Source organism: Marmota flaviventris, chromosome 1, assembly GCF_047511675.1.
Source record: "Marmota flaviventris isolate mMarFla1 chromosome 1, mMarFla1.hap1, whole genome shotgun sequence".
Taxonomy (NCBI): Eukaryota; Metazoa; Chordata; class Mammalia; order Rodentia; family Sciuridae; genus Marmota; species Marmota flaviventris.
In genome coordinates, this window is record NC_092498.1 from 203,939,905 (window position 1) to 203,966,813 (window position 26,909).

The window sequence follows — 26,909 nt, forward strand, 5'->3', positions numbered from 1 at the left end:
TTCCATTGAAATAAGTAAGGAATGCTGTGCAGATGACACATGAACTGTTTCAGAGTAGATTGAGAAGTATCTGCAAACTTCCAAATCCCAACAATAGCAAACTCAGAAGCATATTTAAGAATCCCTGTCATGAACACCCAAATAAAAAAGTTTTCTAAAACACTGGCTCACATTTCTGGAGTCTTGGATTTGTTTTTTCCATTGAAAAATTCAGGAAGAGCACGCCGTTCAATCACATGAATACTGAAAGGTGGTGGGGGGGGGGGGCGGGAGAAAAGAGGATTGAAGAAGAATGAAATCTTGAAATTTGAGCTATGTTTAATTTTCAAAGTAAAACTAAGCCCTGGTTGGCAAAATTAATTACACTGGACAAATATCTTTGTATTAACAGACTACAACGAACTTAAAGGAAGCTTCCCCTTTGATTCTCAAAGAAGAGGTACATATGTATTTCATTACAGCTCCTAACTATCCAGAGTATTTGGAATAGCATTCACTTGGTTTTTAAGGCATGCAGCAAAGTCTAAATATTTGAGAACAACCATGGTTTTGGACAAAACTAAAGCTCAAGTGAACCATGTACTGTATTTATCCCCCCCATGTTGGTACTGGGGATTGAGCCCAGTGCTTTGCACAAACTAAGCAAGCATACCAAGCATTTAGCTAAATCCCCTGTCCCTCCCTCCAACTTTTTTTTTTGGAGATAGTTCACACTAAGTAAGGCTGGCCTTGAACTTATAATATCATGTCGCAGCTTCAAGTAACTAGAACTAAAGGTGTATGAGACTGCCCCTGGCTCTCTATTCTTCAAATTATCTTTTAAGTCTATATACAGGCTAGAAAAATGTATTAAAAATTGGATCTATCCTTAAAGAATAAAACAATAATTATTAAGAACAGGATAAAAATGTCTAAACTAACCCCCAAGATCTGAGTAACTGAGCATCACTGAAGTAAATGCATAACCTTCATATTAGAAACTACTTAAAAATGTTAAATCTATTTGGAGGAATAAATTCTCGTACTTAAATATTTAAAAATAAAAAATTTAAAAAGGCCGCCCAATATGAAATAGAGATAACTCTTAAACAATCAATAAATACAATATCTAGGGCTTTAGTTATTTCCAACCATGGTCCCAAAGAGGTCTGTTTTCCCAAGATTTTTTTTTTCATACCAGAGTTTATACTGAAAAAGACTTCTACATTTAAAATATTTCCTAGTAAAACAAAGCTCTATATGGTAGTGAGAACAGTTTTTGGTTTATATAATTAACATTTTAAAATCACAAACATAATTAAACATTTTCCTGTGTATCATAGCTGAATCTAAATGACTTATGTTAAAGCTTACAACATTTTACTACCCTGTATTATAATTTTCACCTCTAAATTGTTTTAAAAACACTTTTCAAAGATTAAAATCACTTTCCATCTCCCTTCATCCAATGTGACAGCAATTCCTGATGTGGGACTGAGACTCCAACCTGATTTCAAGGAAAGTTTTCTGACTCCTCAGTACCATGGATGTGGCACACTTACCAGTTATAATCAAACCATGATGCATAGCTGGGAATAATAATGTGATTAGTCTGCTCTGTCACATTATCTTCACCAGGGTCAACTGACCGACTCTGATCACCTTTGCCAGGATCTTCATCTTCCTATAGAAAAGAAGCCAAAGTTCAAAAGACAGAACTAGACAGACTTAACATATCATTCTTTTGATATTAGTTCAAAGATAATGAAGCTAGTTGATTTGATTTTTAAAAAAACAGGAAACAAATTTCAAATATAAAAAATTCAATTTTTAAGGTACAAAGTGGTAGCTGAACGAGCAGATTTCATCCCTCCTTTTTACAATTAGGGAATGGACTCATAAAATAAGTACCTCATAACAAGATTAATTAGCAAGTTGAATGAAGAAAGGGTGTCTATAATGAAGAATTCACAAAGCTCAAATTAATTAAATCTCTTTTCACAGCAGCTTCTTTTTTACTTGTTCAGTTTTATTTAATCCCAGTTCACAAATATAAATTACTAGTTCTGACATTATCATGAGGAGGACAAGAATACTAACAAGTGACAATAGGACAGCCTGTACTACAAACTCCGAGCAGTTAAGTATCGAAGAAGCCCTATGTGAACTATCTCACTTATTAGCAGATACTACTTTCTTGTCAACATACACAAAACTATTATGTTATAAACAGAATATAAGTCAAGACAGTCCATAGAGGTTTATATCACTCTGATTACTACTTACTACTTAACATTTTCTCTGATTTTTTTTTTATCAGAGGTACTGCAAGTAAACCTCCCCCAAAACTGACTTCCAAACAATTTCAAAATCACTCCTTTAGGTCAAAATACAGGTGTGATGATATCAGTCAACAACAATAATAATTATTTTAAAATAACACTTGTAATATACTGTTTATATCTAAATGGATACATGTATCCCAGAAATTTTCTATACAGACTTTTCTTTCAAATCTAAACCTGATCAAATATTCCATATTATACATTATATCTTAGAAGTGTATTTTAATCCCTGCCTCCCTTTTTTTTGGTATTGCATAATATTAAAATGTTTAAAGAATCTAGACCAACATGTTATAAAACATTTTTAAAAGTCTCTGATTCTTCATAACTAGTTTAAAAATAAAAATCTTTATCAAGAAAACTAAAGGACTACTAAAAAAAATGAGCTTTTTGACAGTCACAAAGTCATTCACTTTTGTACGGTTCAATCTATCATATTTCATTTGTGGTACTTTTATTATTTTTAACCTTATGAAGTCATTTTCTATTAAGAAACCACATAGCTGGGCATGGGGTCCACACCTATAATCCCAAAAACTTGGAAGTCTGATGCAGGAAGGACTGCAAGGTTTAGGTCAGATTGGACAAAATTTTAAAATCCTGTATCAAAACTAAAACTAAAAGGGGCTGCATATGTAGCTCAGTTTTAAGAGTGCCCAAGATCAATCTCAAGTGCAGAATAGAAAAAAAAGAAACTAGACTGATTTTGAATCTGTATTCTTTGACGATGGTTCCACTGTTAATACTTTTAAGTTAATTCAACTAAATTTCCTGTATTATAATATATAAGATGAAAATCTAGTGTAATTTCCTATAAACTTAAGACAATTCCCTTAAGATCAATGAAAAAAGAAAGCAAGAAAACAACAAGAACTCTAAAATTGTTACTTAAATGATGCTGAAGAAAACAATCTGGTAATACTCATGACAAAGTTCCTTACCCAAAATCAGGGAAGCTACCAGCAAAAAATATTGTGAGGGTTAATGTGTTGTTTCAAGTTGGTTTTAATGTATTTTTGAGGTATAGGTTTTATAAATCAACCAGGAAACAAAAAAATTTACTTTATTCAGAAAAACCAGGAAGAGGCTGGCAATGCAAGTAATAAAAGACAACAGTTTATGTTTCAATAATCTCTCTCAATTGTGACACAAAAGGCAGAATGATACTGTGGGGCAGGATATTAGAGAAACTCTTAAATTTACATTATATAGCATTATGACTTGTATGTGGATTCAAAACTCTTCCCTTTGGCATAAAAGAAAATCTCACAAGTAAGTGCCTTTAACTTTCTATTTTCTTCCTTTTACTCTGTATACTAACATCTTTTCAAAATATAATATTCATTATTAAGGTAGCTTTGGAATAATGAAGTTTAATTTTAAAGGAAAAAAATAACAATAATACAGGTAAAGAATTTGTTGAAATAATTTCACTAGAAGTCTTCATGACTGTGTTCATCCCTTATATGTATATAAAACAAATGTTAAACATCAGAATGGGGTTTCGATGGCAATTGGAAAAAAAGAAATATTTTTAGCAAATTAAGAAAGTTATTTCAAGAGCATTCGGGGTTAATTACACATTTTAACAAAGTTAAGCATGATAGCCTGACTGAAACAATGGGTCATTTACTGAAGACGAAGAAAAAAATTAAACCCTGCCTAAATCCAACACCTTCCAACAAGATGATTCATATGTCTTCACAGAACTGATGAAATAGGAAGTAGGTAACTGTGAGGCCAAGAGCATAATTTTCAAAGTCTTCATTAGCCACACCAAAAGAAAACAGAGAAATCAAGGCAAGGTCCCTACACATCCTCATTGTTATATAACATCTGAAATAGTGTGGTCTTTTCTGATTATCACTTGCAACCAAGGGATCATGAAAACAGAAACTATACCAAGGAACATTACCTAGGAAGACATAAGATTCTTCTCAATAAAATTCTGGGACCAAGGAAGACAACTATTCTGGAGGACTATTTAAAAGGGAATTCATCTTGGTGGTGTAGTGCCATGTGCCTGAAGTCCTGGTGACTTTGGGAGACTAAGGCAAGAGGATCACTTGAGCCCAGGAGTTTGAGACCAGCGTGGGCACCACAGTGAGACTCCATCTTAAAAAAAAAGGAAATTAAAAAATATATATATTAAGGCGGGTATACATGTGGTGCACGCTTGTAACCCCGGCAGCACAGGAGGATCAAGAGTTCAAAGCCAGCCTCAGCAACAGCAAGATACTAAGCAATTCAGTGAGACCCTGTCTCTAAATTAAATACAAAATAGGGCTGGGGGGCTGGGGATGTGGCTTAAGCTGTAGGGCGCTCGCCTGGCATGCGTGTGGCCCGGGTTCGATCCTCAGCACCACATACAAACAAAGATGTTGTGTCCGCCAAAAACTAAAAATAATAAATATTTTGAAAAAAAAAAAATAGGGCTGGGGATGTGGCTCAGTAGTTGAGTGCCCTGAGTTAATCCCTGGTACCAAAAAACAAAACAAGAGTCTCAAAGTAAAAGATTTCTATGGACATTTCCAACTTCCAATCCAGTATTTCTACTCAGTACACAGGATAGTTAAAGAAAATCCTCTCAACAGGACTAAATAATTTTTACCTTTCCTCCTGTTGTCATTGTTTCTTCATCTTGTTCATCTGCAAAATCAAAATATGTAAATTATTTTAAAAACAGATAAATGCTGTTTGGATTATCTGGAATCTTTACAGTCTAAAAACTTATACAGGACAGACAAAAGCAAGCACAGCAAAATCACCCCAAATAATTAGGTAAATTGTAATTTTACAAAGAAGCAGAGAGGTGTTAGAAATTCCAAAATATAGGAAATAAAAAAAAAAAAACAATGAGAAGTTTATAATTAATTACTAATTGAGCTAAAAATATCACAGTGGTGATCTTGTTAATAATATGGGCATGGGATTTGATTAGGACTCTCTCTCATAAGGACTGGTGAAAACAGTATATTATTTTGAATTCTAGAGGAAATGGGTAAATGATGCGTTAAAAAAAAGAAGAAGAAGAGATAAGGAATCCCTTTCAAAGTACTGGTAGAAAGTTAATGCCTTTCGAGGATATAGGACTCAGGACCTAAATGCTGGTCTTACAAAAGAACAAGAGAAAGCTCATCTAAAATTTAAAAGAGGCAGTTGATTCCTACAGAGAAAAGCAAAAGTGCCAATGTAGTGAGGTTTCTGCACAAATAATTATATTCAGTGCTTTAGTTTTTTTTTTTTTAAATATATATAAGTAATATGATTCCGTGGTAGGACAAAAAGCATTATGAAAATCAAAAAGAATATGGAAAAGTAATTCTTTCACTCACATATTCTCTAAAAAAATATTCCCCATTATCTGTTATTTGAAAAGCAATTACCAAAAAGCGAAACAAAAGAAACAAAATATTCAAAAGCACAGGGGCTGGGAAAACCAGAGTTCACTGGTGAAATGCAGTCAAACGCCTGTTTTTATATGGAATCTGACTCTTTGAATAGTCCTAGTGAACGGGTTAACAGATGTGAAAAGTTAGCTAGCTGTGCTTAAAATGTTTATGAAAATAATAATATGGTTAATTTTTGAATACTTGCTATTTTGGTTTGCCCAAAGACTCATGTATTAAATAAAGGCTTGGTCCCTAATGCATCAATGTTCAGAGATAGGGATTTGGGGGAAGTGATTTGATCACAGGGTGTCTTATCTCATTAATACATTAATCCTCTCATAGATTCATAACTGATGGCATTATGGAAAGATGGAAGAAATGTAGGAGGGAGTGGCCTAGTTCAAGGGACTGGGTCCTTGAGGATGTGCCATTGGGAACTATACCTTGTCCCCAATCTTTTCCCCATCCCCCTTCTGCCTGCTTCTCATATATTATGAGATGTCCAGCTCTCCCCATCATCCCTCATCAATACGCTACTCTACCTCACCATAGGCCATGGTAATACAGACAGGTGACTTCAATCTCTGAAACCATGAGCTAAAATATATCTTTCCTCCTTTAAGTTGATTTCCCCATGTATTTTGTCATAGTGATGAAAAGCTACGCAGTACATCGGCTGTCCTTTTAAAGTAAGGAATTTTGGTATCAACTAGGAGAAGGTACATGTCACATCCACCTCCCCAATAAAACCTTGAATGTGAATTGTCTAATAGGCATCCTCAGGCTAAAACACTACATATATGTTGCTGCAAGTTCACTGCTGTGGGAGCAGTGCACTTCATGACTCTTGTGTGAGGAAGAACATGAAGAAACCTGCACCCAGAATCCACTTGTGTTTACTCTTCCCATGCACCTATCATGAATGTTAGCTGTGAGTACAACCACATGCCAAATCCCAGGGGGTCATTTTGGAGACTCTCAACACATCTATGAGTAAAATACAGTTTGTATACTCTTAATTGGTAGAAAAGAAAAATAATAATACTTTGAGATACATAAAAAGTAAATGAAATTAAAATTTCAGTGTTCAAAAATTTCATCATAATATGGCATGAAGATTTGTTTACATGACTCCATGGTTATTTTTGAGCTAAATGGCAAAGTTGTTGTGATTGAGTCCAAATAGCACAGAATGCCTAAAACATTTGTTTACTGGGGCTGGGGGTATAGCTCAGTTGGCAGAGTGCTTGTCTCCCAAGCCCAAGGCCCTGAGTTCAATCCCCAGCACACCCCCCAAAAAGAAGAGGAAAAAAAGAAAAAGGGGTTACCAATCCTTACCAAAAACATGAGTAGTATTTTAACATGCAATAAGAGACTAGCACTCAAATATTTAATAGGATGCCTGTTGTTTTGTTAGCTACTATCCAAATACTAAGAACACAGTCATGAATCAGAAAAGACACCAGCCTTTATAAACTTTACATCCCACTAATGGGATAGAATAAAAATCTTAGATGTTAAAAAATTCTACACAGATGATAAATATAAAGAAATATGCTTAAGAGGGTTTGGGTTGGTGTCCTCTTCAGAGCAAATAAAAAGGGGAAACCTCGGGCTGGGGCTGGGGTTGAGTGGTAGAGCACTTGCCTCAAATGGGTGAGGCACTGGGTTCGATTTTCAGCACCACATAAAAATAAAGATATTGTGTCCATCTACAACTAAAAACATATAATGCATATATATATATATTTTTTTTTTTTTTTTTTTTTAAGGGAAGCCTCTCTGAAAAGGAGACACTGAAGCTGGCAAGTCAGCAGTGAGGTCAAAGGAGGGACCAGTCAGGTCAAAGGGCTTTCAGTGGAGACCGCACAAAATTGAAAGAAGCCCATTATGAACATGAATAAAAAAAATGAGAAAAGCGCTTATTACACAATAGCAGAGTGTAAGGCTATAAAGCATTGGCAATAAACACAGACCAGGACTCAGATATGGACTCTGCCACTTAATAGCAAAATATTTGAAGATAGTTTACTGAACCTCTGAAATCTCTACTTGATCAATAAAACAAGGTTAATGTCGTTTAATACTCAAGTGCAAATATGTAGAATGATACCTGGCAAGTAATCAGGAATCATAAAAATGGACACTGTTGGGCTGGAATTACGGCTCAGAGGTAAAGCACTCGCCTACCATGCGCGGGGCCCTGAGTTTGATCCTCAGCACCACATAAAAATAAATGAATGGAATAAAGGTATTGTGTCCAACTACAACTAAAAAAATAAATACTTTTAAAAAATGGACACTGTTGTTGGAGATATAAGTTATGAACAAATACCTGCTAACAGGTTGAGGGGATTCAGGATGTAAAAAATGATGATACCAATTACCAAAATGAGCCAAAGCTCTATGAAGGGACTATATTTTTCCTAGCAAGTGACTAACATAAAAATCTAGGTAACACTGCCAAAAACTAAAATTTTGTCCACTACATGTTTGTAAATCATAGGATAACCAACTTCTTAAGAAATAGTGGTAGTATGACTTAATGATCTCTCTCCAGTCAAAAAACATAATTTATTTTGACAAGTTTCTGTCACTTAGGTAGTCTTGGTACCTAATAGAAATATACTTGTCAAGGATAAAACAAAAGTAGAAAGGCTGGGGTTGTGGCTCAGAGGTAGAGTACCCGCCTAACAAGCGTGAGGAACTCATTGGGTTGAATCCTCAGCACCACATAACACCTACAACTAAAAAATAAACATTAAAAAAAAAAAGTAAGTAGGAGGGAAACCCTTTTCAACTGCTTCTAAATGATAATACTAAATAAAATGTTCTCTCCCTTCTTCTTTTTGTGGACAAATACACTTCCAAACCATCCCATGGATTTTTTTAGAGACCTCAAGAGAGAAAGACATTTAGCTAGGTGGCACATCAGAAAGAAATGGATCAGCTAAAACAACCAACAGCTCTGAAGACAGTAATTTATAGGTGATGGACCAGGTGTCCTCGGCATGGTTCATGTAACAACTAATGAAAAAATGAAAGGCCAGAAAAATAACTTCAAATTTAAAGAACATAACTCTCCAGCTGTGACCAACAGCATCTTCATTCACAATATTCCTAAACTGTGTGTACCTCATAATCTTCACAAGAGGGAAGGGATTTTACACCTGGCCTTAAATTTTCCTTCCAAGTGGAACCTCTAGCTTTTCTCCCAAATTGATTTCTATTTCATTCCATTAAAAGTCTGTTATGGGGCTGGGGTTGTGGCTCGGAGGCAGAGCGCTTGCCTAGCATGCGTGAGGCACTGGGTTCGATCCTCAGCACCACATAAAATAAAAAATAAAGATATTGTGTCCAGCTGTACGTGGAAAAAAAAAATTTTTTTTTAAAAAAGCATATTTGGGCTGGAGATGTGGCTCAAGCGGTAGCACGCTCGCCTGGCATGCGGGCAGCCCGGGTTCGATCCTCAGCACCACATACAAACAAAGATGTTGTGTCCGCCGAAAACTAAAAAATAAATATTAAAATTCTCTCTCTCTCTCTCTAAAAAAAATCTTCTAAAAAAGAAAAAAAAACTTAGATAAACTGGTCTCCATTAAAATGAAATTAAAAAAATAAAAAAATAAAAAAAGCCTATTATGAACATGTTCTAAATGACTACCTCATTATTAAAGGAACAATTTTCTACTCTTTTGTAAATTACAGGCTGGTTCCTTTTTAAGATATATACTTAGGGCTGGGGATGTGGCTCAGTGAAAGAACACTTGCTTAGCATGCGTGAGGCACTGGGTTTGATTCTTAGCATCATATGTAAATAAGTAAATAAACAAAATAAAGGTTCATCAATAACTAAAAAAATATTTTAAAAAAAAGTTTTTTTAAAACAGATATATACTTAAAATATATTAATTAACACTCTATATAGCAAATTGTCCCACTGAAGAATATCAAGTGTAAATCTTTTACCCTTGTCAATGTACTGGGATATAAAATAAAAGACTGCTTATAATTAGTTTCTGTTTTCTTGGGTATTAATTACGTAGCTAAGTATCAATTACAGAATACACAACAAAATTTTATGGAGAATGTAATATTATTTACATTACAAGTAATATTATTCAAGATCCATGTTCTATTAATAATGCTAAAACAAGATAGAAATTTGGGGTGTGGGGGGGTGATGTTGGGGATTAAACTCAGTGGCACTCAACCACTGAGCCACATTCCCAGCCATATTTTATTTAGAGATAGGGTCTCACTAAGTTCCTTAGTGCCCATGCTTTTGCTGAAGCTGACTCTCAATCCTCCTATCTCAGCCTCCCGAGCTGCTGGGATTGCAGGCATGCACCACCATGCCCAACAAGATAGAAATGTTTTGACAGCATCTCCTTTTTCACTTTGTTTACGTAACACCTCCCATTACATTGTCATCAGATAATTTTCTGTTTCTGCTTCTGAAATAAAAAGAGAATCATCTTCCAGTATGTATTGCTGGACTGCAAATAAGGAAATGTAGAGATGCATTCAATAAAATGAAGTAGAAGAATTCTAAGAAATACCCACTTGTATTTGCCATCAAGAATCACTGCAATTTGTGCACATTTCATTTTCTTTTTTATTAAAAGAAAAAATATTTCTCATATGCTAAACAAACTTGAAGGTAAATTAGTAGCATGCTTATCTTAGCCACTGCTGTCAGTCGCCACCCTTCAGACAAGTATCAAAAGCTTCCTGATAAATTTTGTACTTTTTGCATTGTATGACATTTGTGAATTAAAAAATGGAAAGAAAGTATTTCAGATACTTTCTTATTTGTTTAATTAGAAAGCATAATTCTTTCTTAATTTAATGGATTTTGTAGGAAAAAAGAAATTACTACAATTTATTAAAAAGCAGATTACTCTCAATTCAGAGATACTGAAATGAAGGTATCATTTTCATCCCAAAGAGATCTTGCAAAATGTTTTCTCTTCTAATATACTACAAGTTCAAAACTTTACCACAGACTGAAAATAGTAGCTTCTCCTTTGAGTTTTACAACTATAGAAAAACAATCAAGAGGGGCTGGGATTGTGGCTCGGTGGTAGAGCACTCGCCTAGCACGTTCCAGGACCTGGGTTCGATCCTCAGCCCCACATAAAAATTAACAAAATAAAATTTAAAAAAAAGAAAAGAAAAGAAAAAGAAAAAGAATCAAGACTACTATAAGGTCTATAACTTTCAGGAACATGAGGTGCTTCTATTTTTAATATTTATTTATTTATTTACTTACTTACTTACTTAATCACCCAATAATTACACCTTACTTGTGAAAATGTACTCTATATCCTGAACATATAGTTGGCCTTCTGTACATTGGAGTTCCACATATGTGGACTCAACCCACCAGAGATGGAATAGTCAGGAAAAAAATGTCTACAGTAAACACATACAGACTTTTTTTTTGTCATTAATCACTAAGCATATAACAACTACTATATAACATTGACAGTGTATTAAATATTTAAGCATGATTCAAAGTACATGGCAAGATAAGCAGAGGTTAGATGAGAATACTATATGTCATTTTATGAGAGGAAGTTGGACATATGCGAATTTTGATATCCATGGGGCATGGGGATCATGGAACAATCCTACATGGATACCTATACTATAAAAAAACCGCTGTTTCTCAATTCATACTGCTTAAGAACTTTAATTTAGCTTATAAAGTATAAACATGTAAAAGATGTTTATTGTGAAGATACAAAATCAATTTGCACTATTATATAAGACAAGTAGTTCAGGGAGACTGGGGAAAGTACTTTAATTAGAATTATTTCTTTAAAACTCAAGTATTCAGATTCGAGTAAAACATTACCACTTTGCTAGTTTGTGGGAAAATACTATGAGAGGGCATCATTAAGAAACAATGGATCAGGGGCTGGGGCTGTGGTTCAGTGGTAGTGCACTTGCCTGACATGTTTGAGGCACTGAGTTCAATTCTCAGCATCACATATAAATACATAAATAAAATAAAGGTCTATCAACAGCTAAAAAAAAATGTTAAAAAAAGCAACAATGGATCATAAGAAATTAACACTGATAAAATGGTGGCAAACCAAATCATGATAGTATTAAGGAAATACATAGTTTATATCTGGTGGTAGGAAACAGTAAGTGAAAACAATACTTTTAAGTAAATAAAGGAGTATTTGAACAGCTGATAGATAAAATAAAGGAAACAAGACTATATAAGGTATGTTTTACCTAGATCTGCAACAGTTCCTCCTTTAACAGGTGTATTTTCACTATCTTTCTTTGGGTTTACTAGAAGGAGGAAAAAACAAAACAAAACAAAACCACATCAGAATCATGTGTTAGAGGAAAACTTCTGCTTGCTTTTAAGAATAAAACAGAAAAGAACATGATTCAAAAATACATGCATCTCATTAGAACTCAAATGTAAGTCATGACTCACCTCACGTAAAAACCATAAACCCAGCTGCAAAAAGACTTAATAACAGACTATACTCTGTAATTATCTAAGTAGCAATATTTTTTATTATAGAAATAAAAAATGTTTACATTCAAAACATAAAAAGAATTTTTCAGTCTCGTCCACAATTTTTTTTTTGACCATTTTTAGGCTTTTATCTGAATTCCCATTTCTGTGCCACTCATTCATTCAGATAAACTGAAGGAAAAATGATACCTTTTTACCCCAGTACTAGAAATGAAGCCAAAAGTGCTCTATTACTCAGTCACACCCTCAACACCCCAACTTTTTAATGTTTTAAAATTTGTTCTAATTAATTATACATGACAGTAAAATGCTTTTTGACACATCATACATGAATGGGAGTATAATTTCTCATTCATCTGACTGTACATGATGTAGAGTTACACAGGTCATGTAATCTTATGCACATAGGGTAATAATTTCTGATTCATTCTACTATCATTCCTACTCACCTATCCCCTCCCCTACATTTACTCCCCTGTATCTAGTCCAAAATAACTCTATTCTCCCCACATCCTCATTGTGATTTAGCATCTATATGTCAGAGAAAACATTTGGCCTTTGACTCTTTGGGAAATGGCTTATTTCGCTTAGCAGAATATTCTCCAGTTCCATCCAATTACTGGCAAATGCCATAACTTCATTCTTCTTTAAGGCTGAGTACTATTCCATTGTGTATATATACCTCAATTTCCTTATCTATTCATCTCTTGATGGGCACCTGGGTTGGTTTCCTAGTTTAGCTTTTGTGAACTGAGCTGCTATACACATTGATTTGCCTAGCCCTTTTTTATATCTTGAGACAGGTTCTTGCTAAGTTACCCAGGGTAGCCTCAAACTTTCAATTCTCCTGCCTCAGTCTCCTAAGTCACTGGAATTGCAGGTGTGTGCCACCATGCTCAGTGAGAACTGACACCCTTCATGTATACAAACACACACACACACAATATTGAAATTTATCCTCAGGGTTTTAAAATCTTGTGCAGATGTTACCCATTCTGTACTTATTCCTTAGCACTTACCTTTTCTCATGTAACAGTGTGCCTTTGTTTTAACTATTCTACATGGCTTTCATTTTAACAGGTCCATAGGTGGACCATAAACTATTCCTGCTTTGAGGGAAACTAAGTTTATTTTCAAGAATTCACTGTCTGTAAGCAGCATTCTTTAACCATTATCTCTCTGCATGCATGTAATTACTTAACATGTGCTCTGAAGACAAAAACTGTTATTATTAAGTGTATACATTTAAAATTTAGGGGCTGAGGATGTGGCTCAAGCGGTAGCGAGCTCGCCTGGCATGCGTGCAGCCCGGGTTCAATCCTCAGCACCACATACAAACAAAGATGTTGTGTCCGTCGAAAACTAAAATGTAAATAACATATTAAAAAAAAAAAAAATTCCACTTCCATGGAGAAGGGTGGATCTTTAAAAAAATAAAAATAAAAAAAAAATAAAATTTAAAAGACAGCCGAAATGTGTTCAGTGGCTTCTTGAATTTACACTTCCATCAAGAGCATAAGTTTCTAAGTCTTCAAAACGTTTATACTTTCCCATCTACTTGAAACTGTGACAGAGGAAAAGTTATTTGAACCTGGCATGGTGGCGCATACCTATAATCCTAGTGGCTCAGGAGGCTGAGGCAGAAGGATCATGTGTTTAAAGCCAGCCTCAGCAACTTAATGAGGCACCTAAGCAACTCAGTGATATCCTGTCTCTAAATAAAATGCAAAATATGGCTGGGAATGTAGCTCAGTGGTTCAGTACACCTGGGTTCAATCCCTGGTAGGAAAAAAGAAAAAAAAAAAAGCTTTAATACTTTATATATTCTTGGTTAAGTAAGGCTGTTCATCCATTCACACATTTACTGGCTCTGCATTTATGATAAGTTTATTATGATATAATACATTGCCATTTTACTCTATGGGATTAGAATTTTTACACTATTTGGGATTGTATTCATTTATTTGTTAAATGGGTAAACAAATATCTTTTTCTCAGGCTAAGACCTGATTACACTGTATCCCTATCAGGGCTAGGGTTGTGGTTCAGCCGTAGAGCGCTTGCCTAGCTTGTGCAAGGCCCTGGGTTCGATTCTCAGTACCACATAAAAATAAATAAGTAAAAAATAAAAAAATAAAGATATTGTGTCCATCTACAACTAAAAAATAAATATTTTTTTAAAAAGCTATCCAGTACTAAGGGGGCTGGATTGTGGCTCAGCGGTAGAGTGCTCGCCTAGCACGGGTGGGACCCGAGTTCGATCCTCAGCACCACATAAAAATAAAGGCATTGTGTTGTGTCCATCGACATCTAAAAACAATATATATTAAAAAAAAAAAACTACTATAAACAAATACGAGTCATTTTTCTACTAGCCATTCTACTCTACTAATTGATTCAGTCATTCCTGAACCAAAACCAAATTATATTAATTATTATAGATTTAGGTAGTTATTGGTTAAGGGTTGTCACTACTCTCATGAATCCTTGATTTAAAAATATTTTGGGGGGTTATATTTATGATTTTTTCCTTCCATATGAACTTAAAAATATATCACAGTTATAGTTTCTTTTCTTTTTTGTTTTTTTTCCTTTTTTTGGTGCCAGGGACTGAATCTAGGGGTGCTTAACCAATGAGCTACATCTTGAGCCCTTTATATTTTTATTTTGAGATAGGGTTTCGATAAATTCCAAAGCTGGCTTTACAATCCTTCTGTCTCAGGCTCCTACACCACTGGATTAAAGGTGTGCACCACTGTGCCTTGCTTGTGTTGTTCTTAATGCCCAATTTTGCAATATAATACTTTTAAAAAGATATATAACGTTTTATAAAAGAAACAGAAAAGCTAATAAACTAGATAACCTCCCAAGCAAAACTATTCAAGAATTTAAAAAAAATAGAGAAAACAATTGCAATGATGAGGAATACAAGAGGGAAAAAAAAAGACTACATTAAACACTAAAACATTATAAGAAATGTTATGAAACACACTAGATCATTAAAAACATATGTGCCGAGGCTGTAGCTAAGTGGTAAAGCGCTTGCCTCACACACGTGAGGCACTGATTTCAATCCTCAGCACCACATAAAAACAAATAAATATACTGTGTGTTCATCTACAAATAAAAAATATACATTAAAGAAAAAAACATTCAAAGCCCAGTTTACAAAGGGGAAGAGATGTTCAACAGATACTATATAACAAAACAAGGAATATAAAATGGGAAGATTCCTGTATCTGCTCTAAAAATTGAATCTTGAAGATTTTTAACAGTGGATAAGAGGAAGGCTGCATTTCCAACTGCTCCATGGCTCACGATTAAAACAGTGCAAGAATACTGGTTCTCAGTGAGGGTAATGTGTTGGCATGAAGGTGGCTAGGACTACAGTAAAAAAACAAGATCACAGAACTACAAGAGGTCATGGTCAAAGGAGACTCCCATTCTATGTGTGCTTTCTGCAAACAGCAGCCTGAGAGTTGCTCTCTAGGTGCACACCCCTGGCTTTGGAAGAGAGTTACACTTCAGCTCCAAGTGAAAATATTCTCTGTAGCTTTACTGCAGCACTCTCCAGATCAATACCACTCAAAGTTTCTCAAATACAGGATGAGCCTTTTGTTCTTTAAATGTTATTTTTTAATCAAAATAATAAATAAATAAATATTGAATCTGTGGCTAAAACCAAAATAATCTTAAGGCTGAAGGAGCTACACGAACACATTATTTAAGGAAGAAATGTTCCCAATCTTGTAAGTCTTTCAGAAAATAAAACAAAGAGACAATTCCAAACTCATTTTATGAGTTCAGCACAACCTGGATGGCAAAACTTGATGAAGATTTTACAATAAAAGAAAGGTAAAGGCCAAAGTACTCTATAAACAGAAACTAATAAAATCCTTGAAAAAAAATATTAGAAAATCAAATGCAGTAAAATACATTTAAAGACAATGAAATTAAATGAGATTATTTCAGAAATGCAAAGTTGGTTTAAAATCATTTCAGCATAATTACATTAATTGATTAAAGGAGAAAAATCATCATTATATCAATGAATGCAGGAAAAAAAATTGTAAAAATCCAGTAACCATTCATAATAAAAATCTCAAAAGCAATATAGGAATAAAATAAACTTCCTTGATTTGACAGAGCATTTTTTATCAACTGGTAACATCATTCTTCATGGTAAAATATTAAAGGTATACTCCCCAAAACAGGTTAAAAAAAAAAGCAAAAATGTTTTTATCATTGTTACTTAAAAGTATAGAAGTGTTACAGTATAACTAGAAGTTGGTGTAATAGGGTAAAAACCAAAAGAAAAGATGGGGCTGGGGGTTATAGCTCAGCAGTAGAGTACTTGCCTCGAACATGTGAGGCACTGGGTTCGATCCTGAGCACAACATATAAATAAATCAAATAAAGGTATTGTGTCCATCTACAACTAACAGAAATATTTAAAAAAAAAACCCACTCCCATAAACCAATTGCATTAAATACTATATTGATGATCGGGCTGAGGTTGTAGCTCAGTGGTAGAGCACTTGCCTTGTGTGTGTGAGGCACTGGGTTCAATCCTCAGCACCACATAAAAATAAATATATTGTGTCCATCTACAACTTAAACACACACACACACACACACACACACACACACATACATACATACACACTGATGGACTAGGGATGGAATTCAGTGGTAGAGTCCTCTGGGTTCAATTCTCAGTAATACACACATATACACACACAAATATATATAAACATTTAAGCACATATAGTGAGTTATAAGTTTTATAAATGGCTGGGGTTGTGGCTCAGTGGTAGAGCATTTGCCTAGCATGTGTGAGGCATTGGATTCCATTCTCAGTATCACATAGAAATAAAATAAAGGTCTATTAACAACTAAAAAATTTTTTTTAAAAAGTTTTATAAATATATGAAAGACCTCTACTCTGAAACACATAAAATACTAAAGAGAAACATAATTATGTAAAGGTAAACATGTGACATACTCATGTAGTATCATATTCAATGTTAAGTTAATTCTCCCTCAAATGCCCATTTAAAATGACTTTTAATTTTAATCAGAACCTCAGTAGGCTTTGAGAAACTAAAAGGCTGGTTCTAAAATTTATGTGACTCAGCCAAGAATTTAAAATAGCAAAAACAATCCTGAAGAATAGGATTTACAAAGATGGAGAACTGCCTAATTTTAAAACCTGAGTAAAAGCTATATCAATAAAGCACTGTGGTACTGGGTCAAGTAAAAATACACAGGTGGAAAAAACAGTGTCATAGTTTAGATCTGGAATATTCCCCAAAGGTTGAAGGCTTGGTCCCTAACTATTGGCTTCATTAGGAAGTAGACAAAACCTACTTATCAGGAAGTCACAGAAAAGTCACTTAAAGAGTGTATCTTAACACCTTACCCACCTCTGGATCCTTTCTCTTTCTCCCTCTCTTCTTGTTACTTGGCACCAAGAGGTGAGCATCTCTGTTCCAACATGAATTTCTTACTATAATGCTCTTCCTCAACAAAAGCCTAAAGCAATAGGATCAAACAACTGTGGACTGAAACCATAAGCCAAAAATCTTTCTTGGATATTTTGACACAGCCACAGAAATCTTATTAACACAGAATTTAAAAGTAGATCCACTGAAAAGATTTTTTTAAAAGGATAAAGATTATTCAATCAATAAAGTAGGATCTTTACAGCAAATGGACCAGATAGGAAAACAATAAACTTTGACCTCTATCTCAAAAAATACTGAAAGTTTGATCACAGATCTAATTTAAAGTAGTAAGTATAAACCTTCTACAAGAAAACAAAGGGGGGCTGGGGATGTGGCTCAAGCGGTAGCGCGCTCGCCTGACATGCGTGCGGCCTGGGTTCGATCCTCAGCACCACATTAAAAAAATAAATAAATAAAGACATGTCGTCCATCTACAATTATTAAAAAAAAAAAAAGAAAACATAGAAAAAAATATCTTAAATATCTAAGGTAAAAATATCTTAGAACACAAGAAATGTTAATGATTCATTTTCATCAAAATTAAGAATACATGCCCTATAAAGTATTAGGAAAATGAAAAGGCAAGCCACTATGAGTGGGGGCTTGAATTGTTTATAAATCGACTTAGAAAAACCAAATACCTGAATGTCGAGAAGTAGATTTTAAAACACACTACAAATACAGAAAAAACAAGGATAAGACATAAACTGCAAGAAAACACACTACATGCATCTGACAAAGAGCTCAAACATGATAAATTATTCAAACAAAAACATAAAAAGCCAGGTGCAATGGCACACACCTGTAATCCCAGTGGCACAGGAGATCAAGGCAGGAGGATTCCAAGTTTAGCAAGGTCCTAAACAACTTAGCAAGACCCTGTCTCAAAAAATTAAGATGGCCAGGGATGAGTCCTCATGATAAACTAGGTTCAATTCCCAGTGCCAAACAAACCAACAACAACAAAAACAGCCATCTACATAAATAAAAGCCAAAGAGACTCAGATCCAGATCTGAAAGGATAAATGAAGTCACTAGGAAAAAGTTGAAAATATCTTTTGGATATTTTAAGAGATGCAAATAGCACAAATTATGGAGGAAAACTAATCCATTATATTGTATCTAAGTTGAAGACTTCTTTCCAAAAGACAAAAGATGGATAGCAAAAATAGAGCTAGCTATAAATTCTTTTTCTTTTTTTTTTTTTTTGGTCCCAGGGGCACTTGACCACTGAGCCACATCCCTAGCCTATTTTTATTTTATTTAGAGACAGGGTCTCACTGAGTTGCGTAGCACCTCGCCATTGCTAAGGATGGCTTTGAACTTGCAGTTCTCCTGCTTCAACCACCCAAGCTGCTGATTACAGGCATGATTCACCACTGCACCTACCTTAAATTAAATTTAAGGTCAAGGTAGTTAAAAAAAAGTAGAACAAAAAACTACTGGCGGTGTCGTGCGCGGGAGCTCCGTAGGGCCGGGGAGGCACCAGCTGCCGCACGCGGGGAGGAGGCCAAGGCCGCAGCTTGAGGGAGGCCCTGGCCCCTCTGCGCCTGTATCTGGCACAGCCAGTGTGAGACGAAGAGACAATCCTTCCCCGCCGCCCGGATAATCAAGAGTTTTGGCCAGACCTTTGAGCACACACCGAGACAGTGAGGAGCCAGACGAAAAGCACAGACTATGGCGCTGAAATGGATTAATAAGAAACTTAGTGATTTGGTCCATGACCCTCTAGCACAATGTTCTGCAGGTCCAGTTGGGGATGCTTGTTTCATTGGCAAGCCACAATTATGGGACCTAATGACAGCCCATATCAAGGTGGTGTATTCTTTTTGACAATTCATTTTCCTACAGACTACCCCTTCAAACCACCTAAGGTTGCATTTACAACAAGAATTTATCATCCAAATATTAACAGTAATGGCAGCATTTGTCTTGATATTCAAGATCACAATGGTCTCCTGCTTTAACTATTTCTAAAGTTCTTTTATCCATTTGTTCACTGCTATGTGATCCAAACCCAGATGACCCTTTAGTGCCAGAGATTGCACGGATCTATAAAACAGAGATAAATACAACAGAATATCTCAGGAATGGACTCAGAAGTATGCCATGTGATGCTACCTTAAAGTCAGAATAACCTCCATTTTAGCTGGAATAAACTTTAAATTACTGTTCCTTTTTTGATTTTTCTTATCCGGCTGCTCCCCTATCAGACCTCATCTTTTTTATTTTTATTTTTTGTTTACCTCCCTCCATTCATTCACATGCTCATCTGAGAAGACTTAAGTTCTTCCAGCTTTGGACAATAACTGCTTTTAGAAACTGTAAAGTAGTTACAAGAGAACAGTTGCCCAAGATTCAGAATTTTTTTTAAAAAATGGAGCATGTGTATTATGTGGCCAATGTCTTCACTCTAACTTGGTTATGAGACTAAACCATTCCTCACTGCTCTAACATGCTGAAGAAATCATCTGAGGGGGAGGGAGATGGATGCTCAGTTGTCACATCAAAGGAAGCAGCATTATTCTAGCAGCATCCATTTTGTTTAAACCTTCCACTGTTAGAGATTTGAGGTTACATGTTATACTTTACACTCATAACTGATGTGGCTGGAGAACTGGTATTGAATTTATAGCATCAGCAGAACAGAAAATGTGATGTATTTTATGCATGTCAATAAAGGAATGACCTGTTCTTGTTCTACAGAGAATGGAAATTGGAAGTCAAACACCCTTTGTATTCCAAAATAGGGTCTCATAACATTTCGTAATTTTCATTTAAATAGTTAGGAGGCTTGGAGCTATTAGTTAATCTATCTTCCAATACACTGTTTAATATAGCACTGAATAAATGATGCAAATTGTCAATGGATGAGTGATCAACTAATAGCTCTGCTTGTAATTGATTTATTTTTCTTCAGTAAAGTTGCATAAACCAAAAAAAAAAAAACTATTGGCAATTTTAATGATCTAATTTCTTGTGTAGATTTCAAACCTCTAGTTTGTAGCCCCCTAATGAAATTTTGCATTGGAAAACTGAATGGGTAATATGAGAACTATAAAATTCACCATTTCAATATGTGGTTTCCAATTTATGGGCCTCCTCCTCGATATAGGTAAATAGTGATGATGTATAAATAAGTAAGCTAAATGTCGTTTATATCTTTCCCCCTTAAAATGTGCTGAACCTTATTTTTAAAAATTTAGTTACAGGCTCACTGAGATCACAAACTTGTGATGGTCAATTTTTAAAATTATAAATATTTAAATCATACTTTGAGCTTCATTACATTGAAGATTGAAACTTACATCACCAATAACTCAAGTTCACAACACTAAACTTATAAAATTCAATACAGAAAGTTTTCAATTTCATATTCACATAAAGCAATGCCTAGAGATTAAATAGGTTTAAACTATACATAAATGTTTTCCAGCTTTTAATGTGAATAGTAATTCTGTTGTGATTTTTTAAAAATATTAACTTTAAATATTTCTAAAGTTAGGTAAATTGTGGAACATGGTGTGTTTTGTCCATAAACAAATAGGAAAAAGTATCATAGATGACTGGGAAACTCCTGTAAAATAAATAAATTAATTAATTGAAAAGAAAATAAATGACTGGGAAAGAGGGAATTTGAAAAAAGTTAATACCAAAAGTAGAAATTATTCATATTTGAAAGTTAAGAATTATGGACTCAAAGCAAAAAATGAATTATTTCATGATGAAATTAGGTCTATCAGAATACAAACCATTTTTGGGGAGTACCACCTCCTCTATATTGGGTACAGGTGTTGGGTCTTCCATGTCCTTGGTAAGGTCTTCTTGCTCATCTTCCTCTTTCTGACTTCTGCGCTTCCCATAAAGATTAGCTTGGCTGAAACACATAGGTATATAAAATATAAACAAGACAATTATAGCTAATTATACCAAACCATTCCTGAGGTTCTACATTATTGTTAAAATCTACACTTACAAATCACTTTTAAACAGGTAATAATCAAATTATAGACATCTTACTGAAGATACATTTAACCAGCCCCCCCCCCCCAAAAAATTAAAATTAAAAGGTACTGGATATAAAAAATGGGCACAGAAATCTTACTATTCAAATTGCAGGCATTATCTTAAAGGAAGCTTCAGTTAGTACAACAAAAGAATACCTGCTAAGGAATATGGCATAGTTTCTCACAGACTATAAACAAATCACATAAGAAATTTTCTCAAAGATATGAACAGCTATATTTTCCTGGCTTTTTATAACATCCAAATACCAGAAACTACCATACCACTGAGTATGGTACTCATTCTTTTTTGTAAAAATTGCCTTTGTTCTTTCCCTGACAATTCAAATCATTTATTTTTAAAACATATGAATAAAGGGCTGGGGATGTGGCTCAAGTGGTAGCAAGATCGCCTACCATGCGTGAGGCACTGGGTTTGATTCTGAGCACCACATAAATATAAAACAAAGATACTGTGTCCACCTAAAATTAAAAAATAAATATTTAAAAAAATATATATGAATAAAAATAGGAATGATTTCCTTATCTTGAGTAATTACAATGAATATAGGACAGAAGTAATTAGAAATACATTAACAGTATTGTACTCCTGAACATGGAAATATAGAGAAATTAATAAAAGTATGAAGAAAATATATCACAGAGAAAAAAGTGGTAAGTGAGCTGAAATTTTGAGAATGGGCAATAATTTATTAAGGATAAGGCAATGTTTTAGAGTAAAGCGTAAAAGCTAAAGGCATAAGCACAAACATAAAAATAAAATAATTTGTTTGGAGATGCAATGGAGAGTAATCTACAGTGCATTGCCAGTGAAAGTGAATGAAGTAAGATCTAGGGAAGACAGAATGATGGACCAGCCTGAGTCCCTCATTGAAGAGAGAATGCTCAAAGTTCTCTTTGAGAGAGAACATATTGGTATGGGTCAGAATAAAGCACATCAGGTAAAAAACTTTTTTCAAATTAAAAATTGCATGATGAGGGGCTGGGGAGATAGCTCAGTGGTAAAGCACCTGCCTAGCATGCATGAGGCCCTGAGTTCAATCCCCATCACCACATAAAAAATGAACAACAACAATAAAAAATGAAGTCTACAAATCTAAAAGGTGTCCAAGAGATAAAATATTTTTAAAAGGAAGAAAAGACGCAGGGAAGATGAGTAAAACAAAGGTTATGAAAACAGATTTCAAAATTCAAAGAAAAAATTTTAGGGATTGAACCCAGGACCCATGCATGCTAAGTACATGTTCCACCACTGAGTTACAACCTTAGTCTTCATGGAAAAACTTAAAATATGAAAAGTGTGCCATTAGAAGGCCAATGTATGTAATCAACATACATACATACATACATAGGAATCAATCTGGTATGGCTGTATAAACAGGGTGGAGAGTAAATGTCACCTTGACATCATATTTTGTTTCAACAACTACTCGTGTGCTGGCTCCCCATTTTAGCTCATAACCAGGAACAGTTGGATATCTGACTTTAGGCCTGGATCACCGGGAAAAGTTGATAAAGGCTTTCCTTACAAAGCTGTCACACAAAATGGGCACAGTGGCGCACATTTGTAATCCCAGAAACACAGAAGCATGAGGAAGGATGAATATAAGTTCAAGTCAGTCTCTGCAACTTAATAAGACCCTATCTCAACAAAAATAAATAAATAAAAATAGGGAATTTAGCTCAGTGGTAAAGCACAACTCAGTTCAATCCCTAGGACTTCTTCTAAAAACAACTTCAGGTACCTCGGGATATCTTTGAACATCTACAGCAAGAGTCAGAAATCTAAAGTGTTTATCCCAAAAACATCATTAAGAAAACATATTTGTATGATTTTAATTTCTGTGCCTCAATATATGTGGTCTTAACAAAATCACAAATTTTAAGACCATGACTGGCTTATTAATATATGAAATAAGAGATTTTTAAACTTCCCTAAACAGCCACATACTCGTCTTTCTGAGTTAATGTAATCACTAAAGGGACATGTGAAAAAATAAGAGAAAAATATAGACTATGGTAAATGCGATTTCTTAAACACTTTGCCAACCACATTCTCAATACATACATACAAAAAACCACTCTATTCAGGGTACCTTTGTATAAATAAACATAAAATGCCTACAAGATAACATCTCATAATAAGCTATTAAAAAAAAGTTTTCCAAATATGGCTTACTTTTAGTAAATCTTCCAATGTAAATGTAAAAATCTGAAAAGTCCTTCGGAATATGTTTTAATGCCTTCTGAATCACGTTGGAGTTCTTACCCTTTCTTCCCACTTTTCTTCCGAGATTCTGTAGGTGTGGGAGGGGGAGGTGAAGGTGAATGTTTCCTCTTCCGAGCATTAGCTGATGCTTTTCTATCTCTTCTCTCTGGACTTCTGACTGGCTAGGAAGAAATAAATGAAAATAAATATCAGCGAACTTTGCTGAGTCCTCGGTTTCAGTAAACCTTTGTGCAAAGGTGAGTTTCCATAAACAAAGATGGCAAAAAACCCACTAATTCAGAAAAAAGAAAAAGTATGACATTAAGCATCCAAGACCACTAGCCATGAAGAGACTTTTCTGACCTTTCATCATCAATGGAACTCTCAGTACAATCCCACAGACACTCAAATTTTGCTGTAACAAGGACAGGCCTGAACCTTGCACAACTAAATACTGTTACTGTGCACATTCTGCACCTCCAGATGGAAAAAGCATTTTCAATAACTGCTAGAAAAATATGAAACAAGCTATTGAAACAATGAAATAAAAATACAGGCCAAATGATCCTATGAAAATGTACTATTACATATTAGGACTAGGATTGTAGCTCAGTGGTAGAATGCTTGCCTAGCATATGTGAGGCATTGGGTTCAATCCTCAGCACTCCATAAAAATAAATAAAGGTCCATCAACTAAAAAATATTTATTTATTTATTTTTTTTTTTAAATATTTATTTTTTAGAAGTAGTTGGACACAATACCTTAATTTTGTTTATTTATTTTTACGTGGTGCTGAGAATCGAACCCAGGGCCTCGCACGTGCTAGACAAGCGCTCTACCGCTGAGCCACAATCCCAGCCCCCTAAAAAATATTTTAAAAAATAAAAGAAAATGTACTAGTATAGATACTACAGCTCAGTAGTAGGATACTTGCCTAGCACATAGGAGGCCCTAGGTTTGATCCCCAGAACCACACAACCACAAAGTACTAAGGGTTAATAAACATATAAAGAGATCTGCCAACGAAGAGTAAAAATTTTTTAAAAATTTATTGAGTTAAATTCTAAAACAAATAGGAATAAACTAAGATTACAAAAATTATGAGACCCCATTTTAAAGTATTTTTCTTAAAAGGATATACATAGTATGATAAAGAATTTTTAATAGAAAGTTACAGGATTGAAAATAGAACATACATACATACATACATACATACACACACACACACACACACACACAGAGGAATCAATCTGGTATGGCTGTTTACTCAGGGTGGAGAGTAAATGCTACCACTGTGAGTCTTCTTGACATCATATTTTGTTTCAACAACTACTGGGGTGCTGGTACCCCATTTTAGCTAATAAATAGGAACAGTAGCATATATGACTGTAAGATGTTATCTTACAGGCATTTTATTTATTTATACAAAGGCACCCTGAATACAGTGTTTTTTTTGTATGTGCTTAATACTTTAATGGTTTAAAAAATAACCATGTTTCAAAGACTTTTGAAAAAAACTAAAACATAAAGGAAAAACAAAATATTTAACTGTTTCTAATGAAAATGATTTTAGAACCACAGGTGTCTTCATTACACTGTCTCAAACCCATCTGTAACACACTCTGTTCACCATCCCGAGTCTATTTAAAATGATAAATCCACCCATCAAGTTGTGAACTACAAGGAATCTGAGGTAAATATTTAAGTGCATGTACTTATTAAGAGTAGTACTGAACTTTAACTATGAGACCTTTAAAAAATGTACTTTTATTAACTACTGTCTATGCATTAACAAAGCTATTAAATGAGAGTAAACAAAAAAGTAAAAATATGGTTAAATTAAATAATGTTATAATGATAATTGGAATATAAAATTAAAACTCAGATCTACAGGAAAAATATCAGCTTTACCACTGCTACATTATACTTCATGGGTCACTTTAATTCTTAATAACTCTCTGAGATTTTCATGCCTTTCTAAGGGGATGACAGCTTCTGAGATGATTGTTACTGCTATATTAGGAACTTTTTCATGTATACAATGTCTGCTGCATGTGAGTTTATCAATGAAGATATAACATTTAGGGAAAGAAAGACAAAACATCTACTTGTGAGAAACAGTTCCAAATAAAATACCTCTTCATTCTTTGTTGAAATTCGCTGACGAAAACTCACTGGCTTCCTGTTCTCATCCACTTCATAATCCTCCTCATTCATCCATTCATTGAAAATGTCAGTGTCTAAAATCCACTTCACATGAACCTAAAATCACGTCAAAACATAAATATCTATATAAATAATAGAATCACTTGAGCTTTTAAGTTATTCAGAATGAACCTGATTATTTTCAAATCCTCAATTACATAAGATATATTAAGAACATACTACTAGAAATGATGAGATGTGACTTAAACTTCTCTAATTTTTATTCCATTTCTTTCATGAATAAAGAGGACAAGAAGGGCTGGGGCTGTAGCTCAGTGGCAGAGCGCTTGCCAGGCATGTGTGAGGAACTGGGTTTGATCCTTAGCACCACATAAAAATAAATAAAATAAAGACATTCTGTCCATCTACAAGTACAAAAAAAAAAAAATTTTTTTTTTTTTAAAAGAAAAGAACAGTACCTTGGGTTAGACTGAGATATTGATAGCTAAAATGCCAAAACTGATAATCATGTCATCACTATCTTCATGAAAAACCACTGATAAAAAAAAATTCAACTGCACAGAACCAAAGACAGTTATTGCTCTAGGCAAAAAGGATATCTTTAGGTTTGGGCAATCAATAACACTGTAAATTAAATCGAACATGATGAAAAATGAGCATAGTCATAAAGACCATCAAGTACATATATTCTTCTGTAGAGATCTTTTCCAGGAAGGGCTAGAAATGAAGCTCAGTGGCAAAATGCCCAGGGTTAAATCCCAAATTTAAAAAAAAAAA

The 26,909-nt window shown here is 34.4% G+C and overlaps 1 protein-coding gene and 1 pseudogene across 3 annotated transcripts in view; one reads left to right on the forward strand and one right to left on the reverse strand.

Annotated features, from left to right (window-relative positions):
* The window catches only part of Smarcc1 (SWI/SNF related BAF chromatin remodeling complex subunit C1), a 142,073-nt gene that overhangs the window by 64,451 nt on the left and 50,713 nt on the right, over positions 1-26,909 (reverse strand). For all 3 annotated transcript variants that reach the window (XM_027932048.2, XM_027932047.2, XM_027932049.2), the window contains exons 9-15: positions 26,103-26,228; positions 24,026-24,147; positions 21,484-21,608; positions 11,969-12,028; positions 4,936-4,973; positions 1,542-1,663; positions 172-243 (exon numbers count right to left, since the gene is read on the reverse strand). In XM_027932048.2, the coding sequence (XP_027787849.1) occupies positions 172-243; positions 1,542-1,663; positions 4,936-4,973; positions 11,969-12,028; positions 21,484-21,608; positions 24,026-24,147; positions 26,103-26,228 (665 nt within the window). The remainder of the gene's footprint in view (positions 1-171; positions 244-1,541; positions 1,664-4,935; positions 4,974-11,968; positions 12,029-21,483; positions 21,609-24,025; positions 24,148-26,102; positions 26,229-26,909) is intronic.
* On the forward strand, positions 19,409-20,447 carry LOC114090028 (ubiquitin-conjugating enzyme E2 D3 pseudogene; annotated as a pseudogene).